This window comes from Pseudophryne corroboree, chromosome 4, assembly GCF_028390025.1.
Source record: "Pseudophryne corroboree isolate aPseCor3 chromosome 4, aPseCor3.hap2, whole genome shotgun sequence".
In the NCBI taxonomy this organism is placed as follows: domain Eukaryota; kingdom Metazoa; phylum Chordata; class Amphibia; order Anura; family Myobatrachidae; genus Pseudophryne; species Pseudophryne corroboree.
In genome coordinates, this window is record NC_086447.1 from 314768952 (window position 1) to 314790129 (window position 21178).

At 43.4% G+C, this 21178-nt stretch overlaps 1 protein-coding gene across 3 annotated transcripts in view; it reads right to left on the minus strand.

Moving 5' to 3' along the window:
- PEX5L (peroxisomal biogenesis factor 5 like) overlaps window positions 1-21178 on the minus strand; it is a 519042-nt gene that overhangs the window by 28165 nt on the left and 469699 nt on the right. For all 3 annotated transcript variants that reach the window (XM_063916322.1, XM_063916320.1, XM_063916321.1), the window contains 4 exons: window positions 17493-17588; window positions 5899-6015; window positions 484-627; window positions 1-2 (listed from right to left, as the gene is read on the minus strand). The exon at window positions 1-2 is cut by the window's left edge and continues 69 nt beyond it. In XM_063916322.1, coding sequence (XP_063772392.1) covers window positions 1-2; window positions 484-627; window positions 5899-6015; window positions 17493-17588 — 359 coding nt within the window. The remainder of the gene's footprint in view (window positions 3-483; window positions 628-5898; window positions 6016-17492; window positions 17589-21178) is intronic.

Consider the following 21178-nt stretch of genomic DNA (forward strand, 5'->3'; position numbering starts at 1 on the left):
GCCTTATGTCGTGTAAGCAAGGAAGGAGAGAAGGAAGTATATTAATATCAGTATTTTAACAAACAGGTTATTTAATGCTTACGTGCACAACTAATACACATTTCATGGGAATTACTCTATGCGCTTGTAACTTTCCAATTAAGAAAAAAAAAGTTATGTTTGGGATTAGGTTTGCTAATCTTTTGCAAATCTCTTAACTATTTCCCAGTGTAAACTGCTGCATATCCTTCCTGAAATTTCCACTGGGCGGGATAAACAAAGGCTGATTTCTGAGATACTAATTCACTAATTGTTTTTTAGACTTTAATCCATTTTCTACAGCTTAATTGAGCTTTCCAAATGAACATCCTTTTTGCAACTGACATGCAAGTTGTTAACTAGAAGGCTCTGGAGAAAAAAATTATACCTTGTCTTAGTTGTCTACTATAATATCTGTAAACATTGTATATTTTAACACACAAACAGAAGTGCAACTTGTTCTACCTCAGCATCATTGGGGTCCTGTAAAATGGCAGCTTCCAGGTATAGGATGGTCATAGGCAAATCCCCTTCTTTTAGTTTCTTCATCCCTTCTTCAAAGGCTGCGAAACATTCCCTAAAAGGATTATCCATGTGGAAATAGTAGCCCTGAAACACAACCGTTTGTGTCACCTAATTTATTGTCATATTTGACATATCTCATTAACAATGCAGAAATTACTAATGTTTTTGTTTTACATATAGTAACGTTGAAGTAATTTTAATCAAATGTCCTTATATATAAACATGGAAGAGATCATATGTATTCTCTTAGGTAGTAATAATAATAATAATAATAATAATAATAATAATAATAATAATAATATGAATTTTATTTATGTAGCTCTCTTTCTTCAATACGACTCAAGGTGCTTAACAGATACAATAAATATAATACAGTACAGAAACAATGAAGTACAGAAAAGCTTTTCATAAAATAGAGAGATCATGGAGATACTAAAGAGACATTAAGGAAATGCTTGAGGGAACAAGAATGTCTTGAGTCAAAGGATTCTAAAGTGGGGGCCTCTTGCACTCTGCGGGGAAGTAAGTTTCATAGAGTCGGAGCCGCATGTACCTTTTACTGCACTATACAACAAAACTATTTCATGTGGAAATATGAAAGTTTGGGGGAGATGTATGAAGCAGTGAAAAGAATGGAGAAGTGTGTCAGTGGAGAAGTTGCCCTTGGCAACCAATCAGCTTTGACGTAACATTTATTAAGTGCATTCTATAAAATAATTTGAAGCAGCTGATTGGTTGCCATGGGCAACATCTCCACTAGCTCACTTCTCCACTCTTTTCATTGCTTCGTACATCTCCCCTTTTATTCTTAATGAATATGGTATGTATTCAATTATAGTAGGAACTGCCGTCTTGTCGGAAAAACAGCATTTACCAACTTTTTTAGGTCGAATCGTGATTCGACCTATTCAATGGGGCTGCCGTTTTTCCGACAGGTCGGAAAACACGTGGATCGGCGGATTAGCCGCGGATACACATGTTTTGTTGGATTTGCGTCCAAAACCTGACAGCTTTTAGAGGATAAAGAGTGTCACACTGCACTTGTCTCCTTAGTTAAAAGACAGAGGTATAAATCCACAGTATGAATAACTGTGTAATATATTAAATATATATATATATATATATATATACAAGAGAGTAATATTCAATAAAAAAGTATTTATTTATAAAGTAGTGGACCATCTATCAGGTCTGGGGTGAGAGTAAACCGCCCTCCAGGTGTATCTACTCCCCATTTACACTGATATTTATGTTATATGTTTTTTTGTTTGTTCAGCAATGTTTGTATACCTGTATTAGGCCCTATGAACATATAGTAACTTTCTCTCCACTACTTTATAAATAAGTACTTTTTAATTGAATATTACTCTCGCGTGTGTGTATATATATATATATATATATATATATATATATATATATATTTACTATATTACACAGTTATTCATACTGTGGATTTATACCTCTGTCTTTTAACTAAGGAGACAAGCACAGTGACACTTTCTTTATCCTCCATATATCTAAAGAGGGGGTGTGGACCCCTCTTATTGTCACTTACAGCAGCTACCTTCCTTAGTTAGTGATTAAGCGCAGCCCTCTAGTTACCCTGTTTCTGACAGCTTTTAGTCCCGTTTTCGACAATGTCAATCCAACTTTAAAAAAAGTCAGATTGACATTGTCGACAACGGCCAAAACCTGTCAGATTTGGCCACAAATTGAATACTGCATTGTCGGATCCGTTCCGTCGGAAAGGATCCGACATGCACTGAATAGACTCCATGCTACTTTTACACTTCCCTGACCAATGATAGGGTTAGTTTAGTGTTAAGCTCCTCAAAGTAACTGTGTATGTTGATTCTCCAAGGGGTCTATTCATGAAGCAGTGAAAAGTGTGGAGAAGTGAGCTAGTGGTGAAGTTGCCCTTGGCAACCAATCAGTGTTGAGGTAACATTTATAAAATGCATTATATAAAATTATACGTAGCAGCTGATTAGTTGCCATGGGCAAATTCTCCACTGGCTCACTTCTCCAACTTTTCACTGCTTCATGAATAGACCACCAAGTGCCTACCATCACCAGACAGTGCATTCCACAGTTAGTTACATTTATGCATGCATTAAAAGGAAGACATAATTTAGGAATTGCCCTTGTGTCAAATTTTAGAAGGATTCTCCTTAATTTGCATGTTATAATAAATATGGTTGGGCAGGCCCGGCGCTACCCGCTCAGCAAGGTCTGCAAAGAAGGGAGGCGCTGGGCTAGAGAGGTGCTCTCCCTGCTCCGCAACCATACTGACTAGCAGCGCCTGCCTCACTGTAACATGCTGCTGCGCCGCCGGCCGTACAGAGGATCTTAATCTCGGATTTCCTCCTGCAATAGGGCCCTCCCCCCTTCCTGCTCACTCCTCCCTGAAGACACAGCACAGCAGTCTTCAGCACGGCCTCTCTCTCCCCTCCCTCTCCATCACGTGATACACACTGACCTGTGTGTAGTGGAGGAGGAAGCAGCGTGAGGAGAGGAGCAGCACTAACAGCCAGCCACACGAGGAGTGGTGGCTCAGGTTAGTGCAGCTGCTGCAGATAAACAAAGGGGGGAGACTGTCCTTTTACTGTGTGCTGGGAGGGGGAGGGAGGTCCTATTACTGTATGCTGGGAGGGGGAGGGGGATCCTATTACTGTGTGCTGGGGAGGGGGGGGAGGTCCTATTACTGTGTGCTGGGAGGGGGAGGGGGGTCCTATTACTGTGTGCTGGGAGGGGGGTCCTATTACTGTGTGCTGTGGAGGGTGAGGAGGTCCTATTACTGTGCTGGGGAGGGGGGGAGTCCTATTACTGTGTGCTGGGGAGGGGGGGGGGGGGGAGTCCTATTACTGTGTGCTGTGGAGGGTGAGGAGGTCCTATTACTGTGCTGGGGAGGGGGGGAGTCCTATTACTGTGTGCTGGGGAGGGGGGGGGGAGTCCTATTACTGTGTGCTGTGGAGGGTGAGGAAGTCCTATTACTGTGTGCTGGGGAGGGGGTGGGGAGGTCCTATTACTCTGCTGTGGAGGTTGAGGAAGTCCTATTACTGTGTGCTGGGGAGGGGGGGAGGAGGAGGTCCTATTACTGTGTGCTGTGGAGGGCGAGGAAGTCCTATTACTGTGTGCTGGGGGGGTCCTATTACTGTGTGCTGGGGAGGGGCGTCCTATTAATGTATGCTTGGGGAGGGGGGTCCTATTACTCTGCGCTTGGGGAGGGGTATCCAATTAATCTGTGCTTGGGGGGGATCCTATTAATGTGGGAGGGGGAGGGGTGCCCTATTCTGTGCTTGGGGAGGGGGGTCATACTAATGTGTGCTGGGGGAGGGGGGGTGTCCTATTAATGTGTGCTTGGGGTGAGGGTACATATTAATGTGTGCGGGGAGGCGGATGCAGGGTAGCGGCGATGTAGTATGTGGGGAGTGTGGTTCAGGGTAGCAGCTGCAGTGTAGTATGCGTGGAAGGGGGGCAGGGGTAGTACCAGGGCCGGCGCTACCCGCTCAGCAAGGTCTGCAATGCAGGGAAGCGCCGTGCTGGATAACGGCCAGCAACTATGTCAGCGTCTTGTAATGAGTCAAATGAACTCATTACAAGCCGCCTGTGCTGTGTGCGCCACCGGAGGAGAAGAGGAGCAGCGTCAGGGGAGGTCCCGGAGGAGAAGGAGGGAGGGGGACTGGAGCCACAGCAGCGCTATGTAATTGGTAGCGGTGCCGCTGCAGCAGTCCCTCTCCTTCCGCATTGGTTGGCTGGCGCTGCTGTGAATGCTAGGATGCGCTTCCCTCATCCCAGCATTCACAGCGGAGGCAGCCAGCCAATGCGGAAGGAGAGGGGACTGCTGCAGCGGTGCCACTACCAATTACACTGCACTGTTGCAGCTCCCTCCTACCCCTCCCTCCTCCTCCTTCTCCCATGCCCGGGATCTGCCAGCACGAGGAACCTGACTGCCTGAGCCAGCGCGGAGAGATGGTAAGTATCATCTATTCTGTCTGTCTCTCTATCTATCTCTGTCTATCTATCTATCTATTCTGTCTGCCGTAATGTGTAAAAAGGGGACGCTGTCTGCCGTAATGTGTAAAAAGGGGGACGCTGTCTGCCGTAATGTGTAAAAAGGTGCTGTCGCACAAAGTTGCATCCAGGCATTGCCCCTGGACGCACCTGTGTGGTTTGTGGGTCCACCTGAAAATGGTGGAAAGAATGAAAATCAAATCTGACTTATTCTCACTTTGGGACCTCTTCTTTAGCTGTTAACATTCGGTTGAACTCGATATTGAGAGTTGGGTACATCATGATGTGTTTGCATTGGTGCAGGTGTGCGCAGAAATCTGCTTATCAAGTGTAATTGGAAAATGCAGTATACATCCAGTTACTAGTATGGTGATAGCGCCTCTGCCACCTCAAGGGATCAGAGCATTTGTGCAAATACTAGCACTCAGTTTGGTCGTAATTGACCTTTCTTAACTCAGCAATTCATTTTATTGTATAAGTAACACTGTGTAATGTGACTGATGGACACTATATTGTGCGTTGTAATGTGAATTGGTACTATTCTGTGGTCACGCCCCTTCCCCATTAAGCCACGCCCCTCAATTTTTGGTGCGTGCCTTAGGCGCGCATCTGTCCCTTTTACGTGTATGAGGAAGGGCGCAAATTCATTTTTTGCAGGAGGGCGCCGAACACCCTAGCACCGGCCCTGTGGTTGGGCTAAGATGATAAATCATATCAGTGTGCTATGCAATAAGATCACAGGGAAATTGACTACTGAATTCTTAATATTTGTCCGAATGTAAATATTTCTCAGACCAGAATACTGGTATGAGTTCAGCCAGATTTATATGACCAATGAAATATGCACAGATCGACTTTTATCACTCCTCTGCATTCTGCATGACTGACACTTTTTTTGCACGATGACACGAGCACTCCTTGAAATTCCAGATCATGTTTAACAGCAGATGAGCTAAAGAAATAATGGTTATACAGATGGTCACATTGAATGAGTTTCTGAGCTTTATCCTGCAAACTGATTTAAGAACTGGAAATCACCCAGGGTCAACTAATGAAGATTAACAAAGTATTGCATTTATCTCTCAATCAAATAAAACAATGGACCGGATGTAATGCAGTGCACAACGGCCGGCGCTCCAAGCTCTGCATTACTTCCGGCTCAATGTGTTACAGATCAGACACTTTCATCAACATCTATTATAAGTCATAACTGCCACCACACTGTACATTCATACTAGTCACAGTCAATTTTTGATGACAGTACTTATTTTCCATGTACCAAATAACAGATTATAGTTCACAACACACTCCAACCATGTACTGTATGTCTATGTACTCAACTGTTTCTTTGGAAGAAGTTCCAGACTGGTTAGATGAGTTCGAATTGTCAGTTATCCAGTTCCGTCTTGCCATCTCTTCCCATTCAGCTTCCATCTTATCCCAAAATTCAGTGTCTGACTAGGAAAGACATAATCTAGTGTTTAGCTCATCTTACAACTAAAGTATGAATACATATAGATTTATAGTACCACGGGCGCAAATGTAGAAGGCTATAGCTCAGGTACTTATATATGCACAGGAATACGAACGCAAGTGTATAGGCAGCATACACCTATAATTATGATATGGGAGACGGATGGCGGTCGTTAGGTCAACAAGCATTAGGTCGACATACATTGGGTCAACCACTGCAGGTCGACATGCATTAGGTTGACATAGTCACTAGGTCGACGTGGTCGTTAGTAGTGATGAGCGGGTTCGGTTCCTCGAAATCCGAACCCCCCCGAACTTCACCCATTTTACACGGTTCCGACGCAGACTCGGATCCTCCCGCCTTGCTCGGTTAACCCGAGCGCGCCCGTACGTCATCATCCCGCTGTCGGATTCTCGTGAGATTCGTATTCTATATAAGGAGCCGCGCGTCGCCGCCATTTTCACTCATGCATTGGAGATGATAGGGAGAGGACGTGCAGTTTCTGTGTTCAGTGTGCTGCAAATATCTGTGCTCAGTGTGCTGCAAATATCTGTGCTCAGTGCTTGCAAATATCTGTGCTCAGTGTGCTGAAAATATCTACATTCTCTGCCTGAAAAAAGCTCCATATCTGTGCTGCATCGTAGTATATAGTAGAAGGACAGTGCAGAATTTTGCTGACCAGTGACCACCAGTATTATATAGCAGTACGGTACAGTAGTCCACTGCTCTACCTACCTCTGTGTCGTCAAGTATACTATCCATCCATACCTGTGGTGCATTTTAGTTGTGCGCAGTATATATAGTAGGAGGACAGTGCAGAATTTTGCTGACCACCAGTATAATAATAATATATAGCAGTACGGTACAGTAGTCCACTGCTCTACCTACCTCTGTGTCGTCAAGTATACTATCCATCCATACCTGTGGTGCATTTTAGTTGTGCGCAGTATATATAGTAGGAGGACAGTGCAGAATTTTGCTGACCACCAGTATATAATATATAGCAGTACGTTACAGTAGTCCACTGCTCTACCTACCTCTGTGTCATCAAGTATACTATCCATCCATACCTGTGGTGCATTTTAGTTGTACGCAGTATATATAGTAGGAGGACAGTGCAGAATTTTGCTGACCACCAGTATATAATAATAATATATAGCAGTACGTTACAGTAGTCCACTGCTCTACCTACCTCTGTGTCATCAAGTATACTATCCATCCATACCTGTGGTGCATTTTAGTTGTGCACAGTATATATAGTAGGAGGACAGTGCAGAATTTTGCTGACCACCAGTATATAATATATAGCAGTACGGTACAGTAGTCCACTGCTCTACCTACCTCTGTGTCATCAAGTATACTATCCATCCATACCTGTGGTGCATTTTAGTTGTACGCAGTATATATAGTAGGATGACAGTCCAGTATTTTGCTGACCACCAGTATATAATATATAGCAGTACGGTACAGTAGTCCACTGCTCTACCTACCTCTGTGTCATCAAGTATACTATCCATCCATACCTGTGGTGCATTTTAGTTGTGCACAGTAGATATAGTAGGAGGACAGTGCAGAATTTTGCTGACCACCAGTATATAATATATAGCAGTACGGTACAGTAGTCCACTGCTCTACCTACCTCTGTGTTGTCAAGTATACTATCCATCCATACCTGTGGTGCATTTTAGTTGTGCACAGTATATATAGTAGGAGGACAGTGCAGAATTTTGCTGACCATCAGTATATAATATATAGCAGTACGGTACAGTAGTCCACTGCTCTACCTACCTCTGTGTCGTCAAGTATACTATCCATCCGTACCTGTGGTGCATTTTAGTTGTGCGCAGTATATATAGTAGGAGGACAGTGCAGAATTTTGCTGACCACCAGTATATAATATATAGCAGTATGGTACAGTAGTCCACTGCTCTACCTACCTCTGTGTCGTTAAGTATACTATCCATCCATACCTGTGGTGCATTTTAGTTGTGCGCAGTATATATAGTAGGAGGACAGTGCAGAATTTTGCTGACCACCAGTATATAATATATAGCAGTACGGTACAGTAGGCCACTGCTCTACCTACCTCTGTGTCGTCAAGTATACTATCCATCCATACCTGTGGTGCATTTTAGTTGTGCGCAGTATATATAGTAGGAGGACAGTGCAGAATTTTGCTGACCACCAGTATATAATATATAGCAGTACGGTACAGTAGGCCACTGCTCTACCTACCTCTGTGTCGTCAAGTATACTATCCATCCATACCTGTGGTGCATTTTAGTTGTGCGCAGTATATAGTAGGAGGGGACAGTGCAGAATGTTGCTGTGACCACCAGTATATATATAGCAGTACGGTACAGTAGTCCACTGCTCTACCTCTGTGTCGTCAAGTATACTACAAAAGTTCAGTAAAATGACCCAAAAATCAAAATTAAAAGCGTCTGATGAGAAGTGCAAACTTGCCAATATGCCTTTACGACACGGAGTGGCAAGGAACGGCTGAGGCCCTGGCCTATGTTCATGGCTAGTGGTTCAGATTCACATGAGGATGGAAGCACTCATCCTCTCGCTAGAAAACTGCAGTGCCACTCCTAGATGGGCCAGGTGTTTGTGTCGGCCACTTGGGTCGCTTAGCTTAGTCACACTGCTACCTTATTGCACCTCTTTTTTTCTTTGCATCATGTGCTGTTTGGGGACTATTTTTTAAATCTGCCATCCTGTCTGACACTGCAGTGCCACTCCTAGATGGGCCAGGTGTTTGTGTCGGCCACTTGGGTCGCTTAGCTTAGTCACACAACTACCTCATTGCACCTCTTTTTTTCTTTGCATCATGTGCTGTTTGGGGACTGTTTTTTAAATCTGCCATCCTGTCTGACACTGCAGTGCCACTCCTAGATGGGCCAGGTGTTTGTGTTGGCCACTTGGGTCGCTTAGCTTAGTCACACAGCTACCTCATTGCACCTCTTTTCTTCTTTGCATCATGTGCTGTTTGGGGACTATTTTTTAAATCTGCCATCCTGTCTGACACTGCAGTGCCACTCCTAGATGGGCCAGGTGTTTGTGTCACCCACTTGGGTCGCTTAGCTTAGTCACACAGCTACCTCATTGCACCTCTTTTTTTCTTTGCATCATGTGCTGTTTGGGGACTATTTTTTTTATGTGCCATCCTGTCTGACACTGCAGTGCCACTCCTAGATGGGCCAGGTGTTTGTGTCGGCCACTTGGGTCGCTTAGCTTAGCCATCCAGCGACCTCGGTGCAAATTTCAGGACTAAAAATAATATTGTGAGGTGTGAGGTGTTCAGAATAGACTGGAAATGAGTGGAAATTATGGTTATTGAGGTTAATAATACTATGGGATCAAAATGACCCCCAAATTCTATGATTTAAGCTGTTTTTGAGGGGTTTTTGTAAAAAAACACCTGAATCCAAAACACACCCGAATCCGACAAAAATTTTCAGGGAGGTTTTGCCAAAACGCGTCCGAATCCAAAACACGGCCGCGGAACCGAATCCAAAACCAAAACACAAAACCCGAAAAATTTCCGGTGCACATCACTAGTCATTAGGTCGACATGTAGTGTGTCGACAGGCAAAAAGGTCGACGTGAGTTTTCCCATTTTTTTCCATTTTTTTGACCTTTTTCTTACTTAACGATCCACGTGGACTACAATTGGAAATGATACCTGTGCCGAGCGCAGCGGCAGCAGAGTGAGGCACCTTGCCCGAAGCATGGCGAGCGAAGCGAGCCATGCGAGGGGACGCGGTGCACTAATTGGGTTTCCCCATCACTTTTCAAAGAAAACAACACCAAAAACAGTCAAAAAACTCTTGTCGACCTTTTTTCATGTCGACCTTGTACACATTGACCTAATGACCATGTCGACCTTCAGTGGTCGACCCAATGTATGTCGACCCAATGAACCACAACCATAGGAGACCAAGAAAAATTAGACTGCAGTCTAAATAAACCCTCCTTGATTTGACCAGGCTTTTCCTTCCTAGACCATGGATCTTTTCAATGAATCAGGAATCAGGACTGCTCTATGAAAATCAGGACTATTGGGAGGGATGTAACAGGCAAATAATAAATCTATGGAATTGTTCCTTGAGCAAAACAGCTGTCTAAACAACATAAAACTATCATTTCAATAGCCAGCAACTGCAGAATGTAATGTTACACTCTAATAGCATAATAAGCAGTTAATGCATTTCCTTGTCAGTTTGTGTTTAGATTCTTAATTAGAGTGAAGCAGGTGCACAGCATAATTCTCTTCTACTGTAGGTCGGGAGAGGGCACAATTGTGTCTAATATCTTTATTATTTAATGAAGTATAAAATAGCAAGACATAGCAGAAGCTTGATGGTTTCCCACTGTGGATTTTAAAGCTGTAAATTACCAACCAAGGAAAACAAATCTTGGGAAATATGATCATCTCTAATGCTTTCTATGTAACAGAGTAGTAACATGTTATACCCACTGAAGCAATCTGATACATGCCACAAGATGATGCCAATTTATAGCTGCACGTGTTGGGTAACGTCACTTGCACATTCTCATAGTATTTATTAGTGGAAGACTTCAATAAAAACTGTCACACAGATAACTGCGCAAAAAGGCGTCAATGGTCATTCATGTGGGTCACCTGTGTATTCCCATCTTTAGACACATCTATCAGTGGCAAGCATAAAAGTATATATTTAACCAGAACTATATTGACACAAGATGGCAAGGTGATAGAAATTTATAATAAATGTTTTACATCTTAAAACCCTCTACACATGGGTGGTCATTCCGAGTTGTTCGCTCGCTGCCGATTTTCGCAATGCAGCGATCAAGTGAAAAAACTGCAAAAATGCACATGTGCATGGTACGCAGCGCGCATGCGCTAAGTACTTTCACACAAAATTTGTAGATTTACACAGGCTCGAGTGATGTTTTTTCATCGCTCGAGTGATCGTAGTGTGATTGACAGGAAGTGGGTGTTTCTGGGCGGAAACTGACCGTTTTCAGGGAGTGTGCTAAAAAATGCAGGCGTGCCAGGTAAAAATGCATGAGTGGCTGGAGAAACGGGGGAGTGGCTGGCCGAACGCAGGGCGTGTTTGTGACGTCAAACCAGGAACTAAACGGACTGAGGTGATCACAGTCTAGGAGTAGGTCTGGAGCTACTCAGAAACTGCAAGGAATTATTTAGTAGCAGTTCTGCTAATCTTTCGTTCGCTATTCTGCTAAGCTAAGATACATTCCCAGAGGGCGGCGGCCTAGCGTTTGCAATGCTGCTAAAAGCAGCTAGCGAGCGAACAACTTGGAATGAGGGCCCATAGCCCCTCTGTTTTTACATTTTAGCACTAACTCTTATATTAATAAGGCTTGTGGTGAGTTTTAGAAGTGCTGTTATATAAAATATTGCAATAATTTCTTATGACTACAGGTGGCCATTGCTGAATTGTGATGTCATGTGGTACACATTTTTATGATTCAAAACAGTGTTGATGAAGAATATTAGTGTGTTTAATAATAATAATAATAATAATAATAATAATATCTATAATAATATGTACTGTGATTATTAATTTGATTCTTGTGCACCGACTGTATAATGAATGGAACATTCTAGTTTACTTCTGACTTATGCATTTTATTGACTAAGAATCTTGATTGGTCTCTGGTTCCTTGCGATTTGTTCCCACTGACTGCTGTATCAAATTAATTCTTGAAATTCTGCTTATGAACTCTCCCCACCAGTCTTGACTTTAGGGCTAACACTTCTTCCTGCCATAATCAGTTATACTTTGTGGCCCTCATTCGAGATTACTTTCCAGTCTCCCTAAGATAAATAATGTGTTCTTCTTGCTGACGACTTTCTTATAGATATCTGGCATCACCAGGGAGCCACCTACACCCAACTTATGGATTGTGATACTCTGAAGAAGAAAAACATCATGATTGCATTCAGTATCCAGGTAGTGCCAAACCCTAATGGTGTCTAATGTAGCTGCCTTCCCTGCTTAGTTCTTATGCATGCACTCAAGTATGTTTCTATTATAGGCGTTTCTACCATAGGGCCCACCTTCCCTGTCAAAGTTACATGTGTTATATACAATTTTCACCATTGGGTGGTACATATTGTAGGGGCCCTTTCAAACATTTGTCTTGAGGCCTACAAGATTTCTAGTTACGCGCCTGGACTTGCTCATTGTAATGTGGCATAAAATTAACTGGAGGGCATTATAATGTTACAAAAACTGGGGCACTGTAACGTGGCATCATTTGAACTGTACAAAACTCTAATGGGGCACAGTATGAACTGGTGGCACTGTAATGTGACATAATATGAACGGGGGACACTGTATGTCATAATGTGAATTGGGGATATTGTGTGGCATAATGTGAAAAAGCTGTATTAGTACAGCGATACACGTCAGGTGTTCCACCGACTGACCAGCACTGAATGCTACTACCAGGTGCTTGGACCAATTTCTGGACTATATCCAAGAGGTTTATCATGAAGGAATTTGCACAACCTCCATTGCCTGTGGCCAGAACTTCTCAGGACACTATATACCTAGAGATGTCTCATTGCTCTTTGGAACTGTGGATATAAGCACAGGCCTCTTTCTCCAATGGTGACTAATGTGGTATACTACCATCCATGATGAACTTATACTTAAGAAGTTACTGAACTGCATTTTTCCTCCTAGCCGCAGTCCAGATTTATTATGGGAACAAGCACCAGTACATGTGATTAATATTTATGCTGTGTGGGTATATATGAATTATTATTCTTTTTTGGATGTGAATTTTAAAATCATATATTAAAACCTGCATATTACTGAATTACATTTTTTTAAGCACTGCTACCTCTGCATATTTTCATGATGTGTACTGACAGCCTTACAGTGTGACATAAACTAGGGAACTACAGTGGTTCATAAAATAAACTAGGGCACTACTATGGGTAATAATATTAACTAGGGCACTACTATAGTTCAGAAAATGAACTAGCGCACTATTATGGGGCATAAGATTAATACTGTATGTACTGTGGACAGGTGCCTCTCAAGAATCATTGGGACAGGAGTGGTCATTCCGAATTGTTCGCTAGCTGCATTCGTTCGCTGTGCAGCGATGATGCAAGAAAATGACATTTCTGCGCATGCGTATGCGGCGCAATGCGCATGCGCGTCGTACTATTACAACAAATGATGTAGTTTCACACAAGGTCTAGCGAAGCTTTTCAGTCGCACTGGTGGCCGCAGAGTGATTGACATGAAGTGGGTGTTTCTGGGTGTCAACTGACCGTTTTCAGGGAGTGTTCGAAAAAACACAGGCGTGCCAGGAAAAACGCAGGCGTGGCTGGGCGAACGCAGGGCGTGTTTGTGACGTCAAAACAGGAACTGAATAGTCTGAAGTCATCGCAAGCGCTGAGTAGGTTTTGAGCGACTCTGAAACTGCACAAAAAAACTTTGTAGCCGCTCTGCGATCCTTTCGTTCGCACTTCTGCTAAGCTAAAATACACTCCCAGTGGACGACGGCATAGCGTTTGTGCGGCTGCTAAAAACAGCTAGCTAGCGATCAACTCGGAATGACCACCATTTGCTATGGAGATCCACAAAGTTCTGGTTATGCCCCTGATTATGAGGTCTAGTCTGGTAGATCCTCGAAAAGTAATGTACTGTTAAACTGTGTATTCTTCTCTGAGCATATTCGGCGTCACCCTCTTTCATGACATAACATGACACATCAGCTTCTATGAAAATAATTTGCTGCTGTATTAATTATTATTATTACAGCCATTGGCGCTTCTATAATGAGTGCAATGTGTGCGGTGCACATGGGTCCCTGGGTCCATGGGGGGCCCACACCGCACACACTGCACCCATAGTTTAATACTCACCTCCACTCCAGCGTTGGGCGCTGCTCTCATGGTGGAAATCGCAGCCACAATGGGCGCCACGTATGCGCAGTAGCCAAATTTGTCTCCGGAACATGGTGGGCGCATGTTTCCTGCGCATGCGCGGTAGACTACGGCACATAGCTGGAGACTACTGTGCCGTGCAGAGCAGAGGGCCACCTAGAGGTGCACATGGGCCCCCTCCTCTGTTAAAGCACCCCTACACCCACACATGGGCCCCCTCCTCTGCTAAAGCACCCCTACACCCACACATGGGCCCCCTCCTCTGCTTAAGCACCCCTACACCCACACATGGCCCCCTCCTCTGTTAAAGCACCCCTACACCCACACATGGGCCCCCTCCTCTGTTAAAGCACCCCTACATCCACACATGTGCCCCCTCCTCTGCTAAAGCACCCCTACACCCACACATGGGCCCCCTCCTCTGTTAAAGCACCCCTACACCCACACATGGGCCCCCTCCTCTGTTAAAGCACCCCTACATCCACACATGTGCCCCCTCCTCTGCTAAAGCGCCCCTACACCCACACATGGGCCCCCTCCTCTGTTAAAGCACCCCTACACCCACACATGGGCCCCCTCCTCTGTTAAAGCACCCCATCACCCACACATGGCCCCCTCCTCTGTTAAAGCACCCCATCACCCACACATGGCCCCCTTCTCTGTTAAAGCACCCCTACACCCACACATGGGCCCCCTCCTCTGTTAAAGCACCCCTACACCCACACATGGGCCCCCTCCTCTGTTAAAGCACCCCTACACCCACACATGGGCCCCCTCCTCTGTTAAAGCACCCCTACATCCACACATGTGCCCCCTCCTCTGCTAAAGCACCCCTACACCCACACATGGGCCCCCTCCTCTGTTAAAGGACCCCTACACCCACACATGGGCCCCCTCCTCTATTAAAGCACCCCTACACCCACACATGGGCCCCCTCCTCTGTTAAAGCGCCCCTGATTACAGCTCAGTACATTACATTAGTTATTATTACAGCTCAGCTACAGTTTGCAACTAAAACAGTTTTCATTTCTTTTCACTCACTTATGTGTTGCTTAAGTATGAAAAATATATTTATAGCTATTCAGAGAAAAAGGCAATGTGACTTCCACTTGACTAATGTTTAATAATGAAATGCATACAATACCCTCTGTTAACCTTGCTTTATGTCTAATGCAGCTGTCAGAAGTTTACTTTGGTACAAGTAATCATACTAATTAGAATGAAGTGATAAACGGTGCAGGCAATTCCTTAATCCGAGTAAATAAAAATAGAGCCTAGTTGTTCATGAAGTGCTGTAACTGTTGTGCAACCTAAATTTTAGATTTTGTACCCTTCAAGATAGGGCGCCAGATTGTTACCTGGAGAGATTTTCTTGTTCTACTGGTCCCTGGGTAAATGTTGAAAATGTAATTTTGGTTATTGTACAGTACTCAACTTGTTATAACATCATGGCAAACGAAACGATGCATGTACAGTATGAGAGATTCTTGTCTATGGGCCAGATGCATCATCGCTTGGAAAGTGATAACATGGATAGTGAAAAAGTGCCAGCCAATCAGCTCCTAACTAACATTTTTCAAACACAGGTAGTGACATGGCAGTTAGGACCTGATTGGCTGGTACTTTCTCTTTCTCCATTTTATCACTCTCCAAGCGATGCTGCATCTAGCCGTATGTTATGCAAAATACTGGAGAAAGCAGACAGGAGCATTGAATGTTTGTCAGCTCATCTGATTGGATAGCTGCCATGGCTTGTCCAGTAAGCTGCTCTAAGTATGCTTTCTCCCTGCCAGCAATGGGGAGTATCTAAAACCTAAATAACATCACATGTTCAAGCAGTGTAGAGCAGCTTGGGCATGGATTTGCCCTGCTATAGCCCTCATCAAAATATCTATTAAAATATTTTGCCACTGCAATGGGCCCTACACACTTTACGATCCGCTGCTGAACTGCCCGACGGCGGATACGGCCGACGGGCGACCCGGTGGCGCGCGGGGGGGGGGGGGGGGGCAGGGACAGGGGGAGTGAAGTTTCTTTACTAATCCCCGTCACCTGGCTCCATAGCAGTGCAGGCAAATACGGACGAGATCGTCCATATTGGCATGTATGCACAAGCGACGGGGCACCAACTATGAAAAAGCGCGGGGACGCGCATCGTTCACCGCTGGTACCTCCACACTGAAAAATATGAACGGGATTGTTCATATCTCTCAGTATTATCGCCCAGTGTGTAGGGCCCATTACACTTATAATACAGCTGCAGTTCCACAAAGAGGGCCTGATTCTGAGTAAACCAAAAAAGTAACAAGTAACTGTGCGCCAGAACAAACCAGCGGGCAAATATATTTATTTTTTTGCACGCCGGGTAAATACTGGCTGCTTTTACATGTAGCCCATAATTGTTGGGCAGCTTTCTTTTACACTGCAATTTAGATTTGAGTTTGGACTCTTCTCAAAGTAAATCTGTCTGCACATTTTAAATCTGCCCCACCTAAAGTGTAACATGGTTTTGCCAAGGTGCACAATTAATCAGGACCAGATTCTACTATCCAACTCAGTGTTCCCTTTCCACAATTGCTTTGTGGCAGATATTTACGGGTGCCACTTCAAACCAGGGCCAGAATAAGGTCTGTGGGGGGCCCTGGGCAACAAATTTGTGGGGCCCCCACACAGTGGGGCAGATGTATTAACCTGGAGAAGGCATAAGAAAGTGATAAACCAGTAATATGTGCAAGGTGATAAAGGCACCAGCCAATCAGCTCCAATATGCAAATTAACAGTTATGATCTGATTGGTTGGTGCCTTTATTACCTTGAAAATATCACTGGTTTATCACTTCCTTATGCCTTTTCCAGGTTAATACATCTGCCCCACTATCCTCGCAACTGCAAAAAAAACATCGGAGTAAGAGTACAGCATTTACCTGTCTCCTCTTCGTCCTCCTCGGCAGCTGAGCTGTTCCTTTACTGCTGCGTCCGCCGAGGAGCTTCACTCACAGCAGTGTGAAGTCTCGCGAGATAATGTCAAATCTCGCGAGACTTCACACTGTAGTGAGTGAAGCTCATCGCGGCCGCAGCTGTAATGGAACGTCTCAGCTGCCGAGGAGGATGGAGAGGAGTCAGGTAAATGCTGTACTCCTACTCCGATGTTTTTTTGCAGTTGTGAGGACAGTGTGTGGGGGCTCTACTTCAAACAATGTGTCACTCTGCTGAGCCAGTCAGTCGTGAGCTGCACAGTGGTCACATGATCTTAGAGGAAGGAATGGTAGTGGAGTTTTATGCTATGAACTCTCATCAAATTTCATGTTACAGTGGTTGCCATGGCAACTGCAGAACTAGCTTGTTGCTTTAACTTCTCAATCTAGCTATACATGATTTATGTTTTTATTCACAAATAAATCACAGAAATTAAAGCATGTCAATCCTATATATCTAAAGTACTGTACTATTGTTGTAGTCTGCAGTCAAATGACAGTAAATGTTTAATCCAAGACATACAGTACAAATACTGATTTTACATTTTTTTTGTATGACACATTACCTCAACTGCAGCCTTAGCTCTTTCAAATTCTTCTTCTAGTGATTGATTTCTGGACAGGCTTGCTCTTCCCAAGCGTGACTCTCTGCATAACTGTCCCTGGAAAAATAAAAATATAAATATGGGCTTAAAACATCCATGCCGCCCACACACAATAATATTGTTGGCTGGTCAATACCTGCTTAATTTGTTTTTGTAATTTACAATAATTATATATAATTATAATAATATAATAATTATATATATATATATATTCACACACACACACACACACACACACACACACACACACACACACACACACACACACACACACACACACACAGCTCTAATAAATACAAACAGAGAACCCAGCACTCACCAAAGTAAACTCACTTATCCTCAACAATTCAATAAATAAATGATGGGGGTTAGTTGGTGGATTGGCCAATGCACGGAAGCCTGCATACCGATTTTCAAGGTACCCCACCTTCATGCAGGTCCTACACTATCACAGAGGATACGTGAGTTTACTTTGGTGAGTGCTGGGTTCTCTGTTTGTATTTATTAGAGCGATGTGGTCATGGGCTACATGCACCCCGCCCTGTGAGTGGTAAGTACAGCTGTGTACCCCGCTTCTGTGGTGGAGAGTGCAGTATTACATGCACCCCACCCTGTTAGTGGTAAGTGCATAGCTGTGCCCCGCTTCTGGTGTGGTGAGTGCTGTGGTTTTTCCTCTGTGTGTATATGAAGGGGTTAATCTATGGTTAGCTCTTATTAACCATGGCCACTAGCTTTCTCATGCACCCCTGTGTGGACTTTATTATCCTGAACCTGTCTCAGCTGTTCTTTAGCAATCATCTTTGAGCCAGTGCAATAGGTGACTAGTGTGCCTTTAAAAGCCATAAAGTCTGTGGCAGGTACACATTACATCTAGCAGGCAGATGATGCAGCAGTGTGGTAGTCAGGTTTTAAGACTCTGTGATAGTGTAGGACCTACATGAAGGTGGGGTACCTTGAAAATCGGTATGCAGGCTTCCGTGCATTAGCCAATCCACCAACTAAACCCCCATCATTTATTTATCGAATTGTTGAGGATAAGTGAGTTTACTTTGGTGAGTGCTGGGTTCTCTGTTTGTATTTATATATATAGATAGATAGATAGATATAGATACCACACACGGCTGGCACTCACAGAGACTCAATAATCATCAAGACAAAAGGGCATAGCCCTGAAACGCTGACATCAGCAACTGATTCAGTTTGTTTATTGAGTCTCTGTGAGTGCCAGCCGTGTACGGTATCTATACTGTTCTGGAAGGCAAGGCACCGGAGCAAGCTGTTAATGCTTTTATTAGGAGTGCCGGACCAGGTTGTTTGACTTATATATACTTCATATATATATATATATATATATATATATATATATATACATACTATATATATCTATATATATCTATATATATATATATATATATGTATACACTATGTATATATATATATATATGGGTTGGTATCGGGTGACCGGAGGTTTGGATACCACTGGTCACTATCCTGATGCTGGGATCCCATCTATCAGATGGCCCATGGGGGGTGAGTGCAACGAAGCCTCTTGCGGGCTCGGTGGCTCGCTGCATATGCTACAGCTTGTATTCCCACTCTATGGGTGTCGTGGTAAACCATGAGTGGGAATAGTCCCTATTGGTCAGCAGGCTAGTCATTGTTTGGGATGCTGGCGTCAGTATTGTGACTAACATACGTCTAACATCACTTTCTGATTAGAAAACTTAAGTAAATATTTATGAGGTTCACCATGTTACATTAACTTATCACATATTCTGTTAGAAAATACGAATGTTTAAACACCAAATGTTAGGGAATTAAAAACAAAGCTTTTCTTTTTTAGAAATGGAAAGGGTCCCTAGTGTGGAACAGTAATGTTTTTCTACCAGGGTAGAGATAGGGAAAGCAAGTAACTCTTTCACAAATGCAGACACATAGAGCTTGATTCTGAGTCAAGCACAAGTGGGCATGTGCGGATATCTGTAAACTAAGCACACGTAGCAAGCGATCCTCAACTGTGCAATGAATTCGAACATTGAAGAAGATTAAACATGCGTATGATTTGATCCAACCATTGACATAGACTACTCTTTCCGTGAAGTGGGCAGTTCTAGGTGGTAACTGGGTGGCGACTATGAAGTGCAGTGTGGTCATTAAGACTCTACAAATAATACAAAAATGGTACGTATAAGTTATACATAGTAACATAGTAACAGTTTCTGAGGTTGAAAAAAGACAATTTGTCCATCGAGTTCAACCTGTTAGGGGTTTCCTACACTGAAATATATTTAAGCTAATTTTAACTGTGATGAATGTTTAGCTGTAAACTAAAATATTCTGGTTTTTATTACTATAGTACATGATTTATCCACCATAACCCTGTATATCCTTATCTATTAGGAATTTATCAAGCCCATTCTTAAAAGTAATGACCGAGTCCGCCATCACTACTCTTTCAGGCAGGGAATTCCATATACGTATAGTTCTTACTGTGAAGAAACCTTTCCATCTCTTTTTGCGCAATCTCCTTTCCTCCAACCTAAGCGGGTGACCACGTGTCCTTTTTGATGATGTTGCCAAAAACAAATCCCCCGCTACCTCTGTGTATTGACCCCTTATATATTTGTAAATGTTAATCATGTCCCCTCTTAATCTCCTTTTTTCCAGTGTAAACATGCCTAGCCTAGCAAGCCTTTCCTCGTATTCTAGAGTCTCCAGTCTCCATCCACTTTATCAATTTGGTTGTCCGTCTCTGAACATTTTCTAGTTCCAGGATATCTTTTTTGTATTATGGTGCCCATAATTGTGCACAATATTCAAGATGTGGCCTCACTAGTGATTTATATAGTGGGGGTATAACACTCTTATCCCTTGCATCAATTCCCCACTTAATGCATGTAATACCTTGTTCGCCTTTTTGCTGCATTCCTACTTTGGGTACTACTGTTAAGTTTGTTATCTATGTGAACACCTAAATCTTTTTCCAGTACAGAATCCCCTAGTTTCTCCCCGTTTAGTATGTAGGTAGTGTTCTTGTTCTTGCTACTGAAGTGCATTACCTTACATTTGTCTATAATGAACCTCATTCTCCATTTTGAAGCCCATGCTTCCAATTTAAATAAGTAATTCTGAAGAGACTCAGCATCCTCCACTGAGTTTATAACCTTACACAATTTGGTATCATCTGCAAAACTTTACACTATGCTCTCTAGACCTGCTTCTAGATCATTTATGAAAATGTTGAACAATAGTGGTCTAAGTACAGACCCCTGTGGCACACCGCTGAGTACCTCAGTCCATTTCGAAAAACTTCCATTTACCATTACTCGCTGCTCCCTATTATCCAACTAATTACTCACCCAAGTGCATAATGTGTTCCCTAGCCCAAGTTCTCTTAACTTGTAGATTATCTTCTTTGTACTATTCTGATCATTTTTATAGTCAAAACTCTGGAGTATACTGGAGTATGACAGGTGAGGCTCTGCCTACTCCACCTACTCTGACTGCAGATCACTGGCGACCAGTGACGTGTGGTGAGGTAAATAGCTGGGGAGGCACTGGCTAGTAGTAGAGCCAGATTTACACACACACACATATATGAACCTGAGGGTTTGTGTGGCCATTATACACAGGTGCAGCAGTAAGTA